Source organism: Octodon degus, unplaced genomic scaffold (genome assembly GCF_000260255.1).
Source record: "Octodon degus isolate 3935 unplaced genomic scaffold, OctDeg1.0 scaffold00036, whole genome shotgun sequence".
In the NCBI taxonomy this organism is placed as follows: domain Eukaryota; kingdom Metazoa; phylum Chordata; class Mammalia; order Rodentia; family Octodontidae; genus Octodon; species Octodon degus.
The window spans coordinates 13255900-13264699 of record NW_004524612.1 but is presented as its reverse complement, the minus strand read 5'-3'; the positions used below and the strand labels follow the sequence as shown (position 1 = coordinate 13264699).

Sequence of the window (8800 nt, the reverse complement as noted above, 5' to 3'; positions counted from 1 at the left end):
TTTTTGCTTATTTTCATTTTTTCAGCGAATCCTTCTTTCATTATCTTTTCAGAATTCTATATATATTAGACTTTTAATCCCACAAATACGATTACGATTTTCCATAGCTAGAGCCTATGTTTGGAATTGCTTTTCCAGTAGTTGTCTTAGAAGTGTGTGTATATGCTTAGCTTTATTAATAGTCTTTCTATATAAAACTTTTGACGTTGCAGTTATATTCAGTTTTCTCAGTCTTTCAGCCTTCTCAGTTTCAGACTAAAAAATGTCTCTTCCATTCTCAGATAGAAAATAGTTGCTTTCTCTCAGTATGTTTTTGTCCTCAACGTTTTGTGGTTATGATTTGGCATATACATGTTAAGATAAATACTCCCTATTATTTTAGAAAAATCTGAGACTGTGATTAAGATAAGACTGGACAGTGATTGAGCTTGGGCGTGGTGGCCTGTGCCTGTAATCCCAGTGCTTTGGAGGCTGAAAACAGGAGGATCCAGTCTGTGTAGTGAGACCCTGTAGACCTTGCAGACCCTGTACTAAATACATTTTGAAAGAAAGAAAGAAAGAAAACAAACAAACAAACAAACAGTGTGGTGGCATAAACCTCTAGTCCCACCGCTTGGTTGAGGCCAGTTAAGGCCAGTGAGACCCAGTCTAAAAAACTGAAACAAAGATGTTGCTTTAGCGACAATTCATTTCTGTGATTCAGGTGTTCTCTTGCTGTTGTGCAACCAAAAGAGATACAGAAGGTTCTGTGTTGAAGAGGTGATCGGATTAATGGTGTCACCTATAAGCAGTGATTTCATCTTTTTAAAACTCCATCCAAACAATTATTTAGGGGTCGAGGAGATGGCTCAGTAGAATAAGTGCTTCCCTGGCAAGTGCAAGTGGCTCAGTTCAATCCCCTGTTCCGTCAAAAAAAAGAACCAATTATTTAACTTCTCACTTGAAACTTAAAAATGTATGCTTGTCAAGTATTACATTTGTTTTATCTCTAGAGATGTGGGATTCCTTTAGAGCTTAGAGCTCTTATGCAGTCTGACGGTCACTGGCTGGGGATAGCTGAGAGTCCCACAGCTGACCTCCGACTCCTTGCACAGGTAGAGGGGGCCTGGCTGCAAAGCCGTATCCGGGAAGAGTTTGAGAAGCTCCGAGAGTTCCTGCAGAATGAGGAGCAGGCCATCCTGGACGCCATGACCAATGAGGCCAGGCAGAAGCAGCTCCTGGCCGACCAGAAGATGAAGCGGCTTGAGGAAGAGACTGAGATGCTTGCCCACGAGATCGAGCGGCTTCAGGCAGAAATGAAGGAGGACGACATCTCTTTTCTCATGGTGAGTGGCTGCGTTCAGGGCTCAGGCATATGAATGGCACAGCCCTGCTGGAAGAGCTGAATAAGCTTTGGGTCAGAGGCTAGAGCAGGGCCTGAGACTGATCTCTCCTCCTTTCTCCTGCACTCACTTTCATTTATTTGCTGGTCTTTTAAAATGCAATCTTTGAAAGTTACACAGTTACTGAAATGTTTTTATTTAAACGTGATGTCCTTATGTTTTGTTAAAAGGATGATTTTGTTTTTCCTTTAATAGTGTTGAGATCATTTTTTCTTTCATTTATGGTTTTGTCACTGCCACTTACAAAGAAATTTCTGTAACTCAAAAGCTGGTTTATAAATCAGTCAGGAAGACTATCAAGGTGTGTACTGCACCTGCCGAGAGCAGGCCTCTCTAGGAGAGCAGAGTGTGCAGCAGAGCAGGCAGGGCCAGAGCCATCAGGCAGGGTGCTTTGTTCTGGCTAGGGTTTTTGTAGGTTGTCTGCCTCCTACAAAGCCTTAAACCACCATGCCCCTGAACCTCACATTGCCCAATGGATGGGACTGAAGTTGGGTCCCTTACCAGTTCTGGATATCATCCTGTCCAGTACCCAGGGTGCTTCCAGGAATGCTTTGGCTTATAACTATTTGTTGTTTTTGTTGTTACTTTGATACAATTTGTATACTGCACTATATAACTCATTCAGTTTTTTTAAGTTTATTTTTTAAAAGACAGGCCCTTGCTTTGTTACCCAGGTTGGCTTCAAACTCTTGGGTTCAAAAGATCTTTCTGCTTTGGTGTGTGTGTGTGCGTGTGTGTTTTGTTTTTTGTTTTTTTGGTGGTTCCAGGGATTGAACTGAGGACCGTGTGCTTGCCAGACAAGCACTTATTCCACTGAGCTATCTCCCCGGCCCCATTCCTTGGTGTGTTGAGTAGCTGGAACTACTAGTGCACACAGCCACCCTGGCTTCATTCACCTATTTAAAGTACACAGTCACCCACTTTCAGTATGCTACCAAGCTGTGTTACCATCGCAGCTATTAGAATGTTCTGTCTTAGAACGCTTCTTCACCCTCACAAAGGTCTGTGCCCTTCGGCAGTCACATCTCAGCCACTGGCAGCCAGCCGTCTTTCTAGATTTGCCTGTTCTAAACATTTCTCATAAATGGGATCTTGTAATATGTAACCTTTGGTAATTGGCTTCTTGCATTCAGCATGTATTTAGATTTTATCCATATTATAGCATCCGTTAGTACTTCTTTCTTTGTTATGCCGAAGAATGTTCCATTATATATTTTATTAGTTACATTGATGGTCATTTGGGTTGTTTCTGCTTTCTCTCTCTCCGTCTCTGTCTCTGCCTCAGTCTCTGTTCTTTAAAACTGGGCATTGAGTCGAGGGTCTTTACATTGAACTATATTCTTCAGTCTTTTTAAAAAATAGTTTTGAGGGGCCAGGGATATGGCTCAGTGGGCTAAGCGCTTCCCTGACAAGCACAAGGGCCTGAGTTCAATTCTCAGTCCCCCCCCCCCAAAAAAAAAGGTTTTGAGAAGAGTCTCACTATATTACCCAAGATGGGCTCGAACCTGCTACTTTCTTGCCTCAGCCTCTTAATGCACTGATATTACAGGCAGGTGCCACTATGCCTACCTTATTTTTGGGTTTTATTGATAATAAACATTCATGTACTACTTTCTTATAGATCTGTTTTCCTTTCTCTTGGGTATATATATCTAGGAATAGATTTACTGAATACTTTGTCCACATCCTTGCCAACATTTTTGTTGTTGTTGGGTTTTTTGGGTTTTTTAGCTATTTTGTTGAGTGTGAGGTGGCACTTCGGTATGCTTTCAATTTGCGTTTCCTAAGGACTAATGATCCTGGGTACCTTTCATGTGCTTATTGGCCAGTTATAGCTCTTCTGTGGAGAAATGTCGGTTCCAAGTGTTTGTCCATTTCTTCATTGGGCTTTTTGTTGCTCATTTGTAAGAGTTCTTTATCTGATTATCCACTTCGAGTTAATTCTTTATATGAAGTCAGGCTCCAACTTCATGTTGTTGTATGTCAGTATCTACTTCTGCCAGTACCAGTTTTTTTTTTTTCTTTTTGAAAGACGATTCTTTTCCCCATTGAATGATCTTGGCCTCTTACAGATAATTGACAATAAATTTAAGAGTTTATTTCTGGACTTTTAATTCTGATTCATTGATTTATATATATTTTGGGATTTTCTAGGGGTAGGTAGTCCTGGTACCGAACCCAGATAAGGTCTCATACCAGAAACACTCTGCTGCTGAGTTACATTTCCTGCCCTTTTCATTTTTTAATTTTGAGACATGGTGTCACCAGGTTGCTCAGGCTAGCCTCTGACCTGTAACCCTCTTGCCTCTGCCTTCTGAGTAGCTGGGATTACTGCTCTGTTTGGATGCGTGTCAGTTTTCATGTTAGGACCATGTTGTCTTAATTACTATTGGTGAGTATGAGACATCCAACTTTGTTCGTCTTTTTCAAAATTATTTTGGATATTCTTGATTCTTTGAATTTCTATATGATTTTTATTATTATTTTTTAATGATTTATTTGTTTGTTTGGCCTAGGGTCTTGCTACACAGCTCAGACTCATAGTGATACTTCTGTCTCAGCCTCCCCAGTGTTGGGATTGTAGTTGTAGGCCACCATACCTGCTTTCACTGACAGCACCGCGCAGGGCCGGTATGGCATGTGATACCAGGGATTGAACCCGGATCCTTGCACTGGCCAGGCAGGTGATTAGACCACTGAGCTTTCTCTGCGGCCCCCTTATGAATTTGAAAGTCAGTGTTTTTGTTTTTGCAAAGAAGTCACTTGAGATTTCAGAAGAGAGTACAGTCAATCTGTGATCGCTTTGATACTAACATTGTAATAGTGTTGAAACTGACTTGTAAACATGTGAGGCATGATTTCTCCTGTGGTCAGAAAACTCACATGCTTTCTCTGTGTCTGTTTTTTTTCCTTCAGAAACATAAGAGCCGAAAACGCCGGTAAGTTGCCAGGTCTTGTGAAGGGGAGGGGAAGCACAGGCAAGAAAAGCAGTGCTGCAGAATCTGCAGTGGCCCCAGGGCCAGGCAGCTGATGCAGCGGCTGGTGGAGCTGGAGAGAGCGGGGCACTGGCCAGGAAGAGTTGTTCCCCAGGTAGAGGAATCCACTGTGTGGATCATGTTTCGCCATCCACTGTGCAGGGAGGACAGTTGCGCACATGATCATGTTTCTCAGTGGTCACCCAACAGTGAGGGGTTTTTTTGGCTGGCCTGCTCACTCTCAGCCCCAGGACACAGCCTCAGGATGCTGATGACTGTTGGTTTCCCTGGGAGGAATAAGGAAGGACTGTCCCAGTCTGCCCAGAGTGGTTTGGGTGGAAGTAAATTCCCAGTCACTGGAGGTATTCAGAAAAGGCTGGTATAGTTCCCTCTGCTTCAGATGTCCTATGACTAGAGATGTGTAGCTTCTGTCCACAAGGATGTAGCCCTCTTGGGGAACCCCCAGTTTGTATTTCTCACAGCTGAGGTAGGAGAAATACAAACTGGCCTGAAGTAGTGTGGCTTCTGACGAAGGCCTGAAGTAGTGTGGCTACCAAGTAGGCCCAGTGGGGGGGAGTGTTTAGGGAAAAATGACCAGGAACTTAAGAGCCTAGGCAAGGGGACAAGTCCTCAGCCCGCCCCCAGCCCTGCACACCATGCCCAGTCCTCCTTTCCCAGGCTCTTCTGCACCATGGAACCAGAGCCTGTGCAGCCAGACATGCTTGTGGATATCTGCAAGTACCTTGACTCCCTCCGGTACCGTGTCTGGAAGAAGATGATTACATGTGTGGAATCTGGTGAGGGCTGCAGCAGGTGACCCCAGCCAGGCTCCCCTGTATGTCCCAGCTGCCCCTCCTCCCAAGCCTTTCTTAGGCATGCCCAGCCACCCTTCTCCCTCCTGCCCGACTGCCCAGCCCTCTGGCCTGCTCTTTCCTGGGCAGGACCTGACCCTCTGTCACCTCCTCAGAAAGCAAACACTCCCCTTCCAGTTGTGAACTATAACATATATGATAAGGGACCTCATGCAGGGTCCCCTCTCCAGCCATTGTGTTCTGGTGTGTCAGGGAGGGGAATAACATTTTCTAAGATACTGCTTTTTCTAAGATACTGCAGTCTTGTGAACACAATAAGTCCCTGCCTTTGTTAGTACCTCTGCCTGCTATCACAAAGGACACAAATTGGATTGCTTAAAATGACAGAAATCGATTCACACAACCCCGGTGGCATTAGGGCCACGGGCCCTTTTCACCTCTTCTAGCTGCTGGGGTCTGTTGGCATTGCTTGGCTCTGTCTGGTTCATGACTGCAGCACTTCAGTCTCTGCCTCTCTGTCACATGATGCCATTTTTCCAGTGTCATTGCCACTTTTCCTGGAATAGCCGTGTTGGACTAAAGGCCCACCCTACTATAGCCGAGTTCATCGTAATTCAGTTTAGTTCCAAATAAGGTCGTATTCGGAGGAACTGGGCCTTAGGACTTTATGAGGACATAGTCCAGTCTATAACCCTGTCAGCCCAACAGCACCCTGATGCACAGACGGGTAGGACAAAGGTGGTTGGTCAGCCAGCACAGCAGGGGGTGTCTTGTTTGCTGACTGTTACCTTCTCTGCCCTCAGTGCCCTTTAGCCTGGACCCCAACACGGCAGCTGGCTGGCTCTCGGTAGCTGACGACCTCACCAGCGTTACCAACCATGGCTACCATGTGCAAGTGGAGAACCCGGAGCGCTTCTCCTCGGCGCCCTGCCTGCTGGGCTCCTGCACCTTCTCGAAGGGCTCCCACAGCTGGGAGGTGGCCGTGGACGGGCTGCAGAGCTGGCGGGTGGGTGTGGTGCGGGTGCAGTCCGAGGAGGGTGCTGAAGGCCACTCACTCAGCAACTACCACGACATGCGTTCCGGCTTCTGGTACCTGTGCCGCACCCAGGGCGCAGAGGGGGACCATTGTGTGGCCTCAGACCCAGCCACATCCCCCCTGGTCCTGGCTGTCCCACGCCGCCTACGTGTGCAGCTGGAATGTGAAGAGGGCGAACTGTCCTTCTATGATGCTGAGCGGCACTGCCACCTGTACACCTTTCATGCCCGCTTTGGGGAGGTGCGACCCTACTTCTACGTGGGGAGTGCACGGGACAACAGGCCCCCTGAGCCTTTGCGTATCTGCCCGCTGCGTATCAGCATCAAGCAGGAGCTGGACAGCTGAGCAGGGGCTAGCCTCATCCTGATGCCCAGCCGGGGCTGGACTCTGTACCCTGCCTTTGGGCAGCATTCTTTACAGTTTTCTTATTCTTTCTGGGTCTCCAAGTCTTGTCTCGTTTGGTTTTTGCCCCTGTCTCCCTATAGTTAAAAGTCCCTCTCCCCCAGGCCTCTTGCTGGGCCACAATTGGGGCACCTTCAGGTGCAAATGTTTTGGACCTCGTATCAGGACTTTGCTTCAGGAAGGGGCCTGTTCGTTCTACAAGCCAGGTTTCATTATTTCCCAGGTTTGGTGAGGCCAAGCATCTGGTTGACTTTTTTAAGAAGAGTTTATCACTCTGCTCCCAGGAAGAGGGGCAGGCTGCCTATGGGGCCACCCGGGGCCTGGTAGGAGTCAGAGCAAGGTGGAAGTATTGCCAAAGCCTTCATCGTGGCTTTCTGGGAGGGAAGGCAGGGCAGTGTGAGCAGGGTGCAAAGGCAGCTTAGGTTGGGGCAGTCTGAGGATCTGCAGCAGATTCTGGGTTGTAGTGGCTGCCCCTGAAAGACTGACACTTGCCCGTGAGAGCCTTGTGGCAGATGCAGGAGGCACTGGTGGCAGGCCCTGGGGTGGTGGCTGTCCCAGGACTGGTTGGCTTGGAAGGGGCCACCTGATGAGTTCCAGCTTCAGAGTTTCAGGAACACAGTAAGTGAAGCACAGTCTCTGCAGGGCCATGCTGTGGCTTTGCTACATGACCCAGGGCTCGGCCTGTCTGTCACCTTCTGTTACTGTTTTAAAATCGCTGCACAGGTCTCACTGGGAAGGTGGAGCTTCCCACTGACCCCGTTGATCAGCTCCCATTCTTGTTTATATTGGAGTAGGTGGTTTCCTCAAAGACACGAGTTCTGGAGCACTTTTGTGCCCACACTGCGTCTGTTTCCTGTGAGATGATGGTGCTGGTGGGCGGTGTCCTGTAACTGCCATGGAGGAGGGCCCTCTGCTTAATTCTTTCCAAGATCTGAGAAGGGAAGACAGGAGGAGGCCTTTTTAGTTAGAAAAAAGAAAAGGCGGACACCCTTGGCCTCCCGGCTTGCTTGTCTTCCCGTGCTCCACTCCCCTGCTTGCTTTTCGCTGCCACCTGCGGAAGCTCCCTAGATTGCCCCCCCCCCCCCAAGCTGGGTTCCTCCACTGCTTCTTTCTTAGACCTATGTGTCATTTCTAGTTGCAGCCCAGGAAGCCAGTTGATAAAAGCAAACATTTTGCTATGGGTGTGATATGCTAGTATCCTGCCTGTATTTACCACTTCATAAAAACTCAAACTTTCAACAAAGTATGATTCATGCCCATTAATTGGTTATCAATGTCTTGTGCACATCAGTTATGTAACAAATGGGGTCACAGGGAGGGACCAGTTTGGAGCTGCTACTGTGATTCCAGCCAAATTGGTGGGAGGAAGTGAACACTAGTCCATGCGTGTCAGGTGCTCAGCCTGAAGAAGTCTGGCATGTGGGGAGCTAGACAGCTCAGAGTGTACACCTTATGCTGTTGAGTGTTTTACCTATTGCGTATAGTTTCTGTATAGTGAACTTGACCTGAAATTACTTTGTTATAATAGAGTTCAATTTTTTTTTAATTTTTACCTTAGATGTAAATTTTTTTAACCATTAAAGACAGTTTGATCTGGATATGGTGATACAGTACCTGTTATCTCATCACTGTGGGAGGTTGAGGCAGGAGGATCACAAGTTCAAGCCCAGCCTGGGCAACTGGTTAGCCTAAGCCTTTTCAAAATAAATAAAAAGATACATTCTTTTAATATGAGTTTTCTTGTTTCAAGTTTATCCATGCTGTCCTGTGTATTGTTTGCATTGTAATATATTACATGGAATGATACTGATGGCGTGCCTTATCAGTTGGTGGGTTCAGGCTGTTTCTGTTCTTGGCTACTATAAATAATGGTACTATGAACATTTGTGTACAAGTCTTATGTGGACATGTCGTGAATGCTGTGTGGTAAGCTAATACCTGGGAGTTGATCTGCCAATTCACTTGGCTGTTGTAATCTTTTTTTTTTTTTTTTGCGGAACGGGGGATTGAACTCAGGCCCTTGTGCTTGCCAGGGAAGTGCTTATTCCACCGAGCCATCTACCCGGCCCCAGCTGTAATCTTTGGAGGAACTGCCAAGCTGATTTCCAGTGTGGGGCCCTGTTCTGTTCTCCCCAGTGGTGGGCAAGGGTTCTGGCTGTCTTTGCCAACACTTAGCGGTCATCTTGGTGAGGT

General features: G+C 46.8%; 1 protein-coding gene across 1 annotated transcript in view; it reads left to right on the top strand.

The window, feature by feature from the left end:
* Trim35 (tripartite motif containing 35) overlaps window positions 1-8382 on the top strand; it is a 16096-nt gene extending 7714 nt beyond the window's left edge. The window contains exons 3-6 of the mRNA XM_004630742.2: window positions 1095-1325; window positions 4299-4321; window positions 5036-5154; window positions 5973-8382. Of these exons, the coding sequence (XP_004630799.1) occupies window positions 1095-1325; window positions 4299-4321; window positions 5036-5154; window positions 5973-6550 (951 nt within the window). The 3' untranslated portion in view covers window positions 6551-8382. The remainder of the gene's footprint in view (window positions 1-1094; window positions 1326-4298; window positions 4322-5035; window positions 5155-5972) is intronic.
* The last annotated feature ends 418 nt before the right edge of the window (window positions 8383-8800 follow it).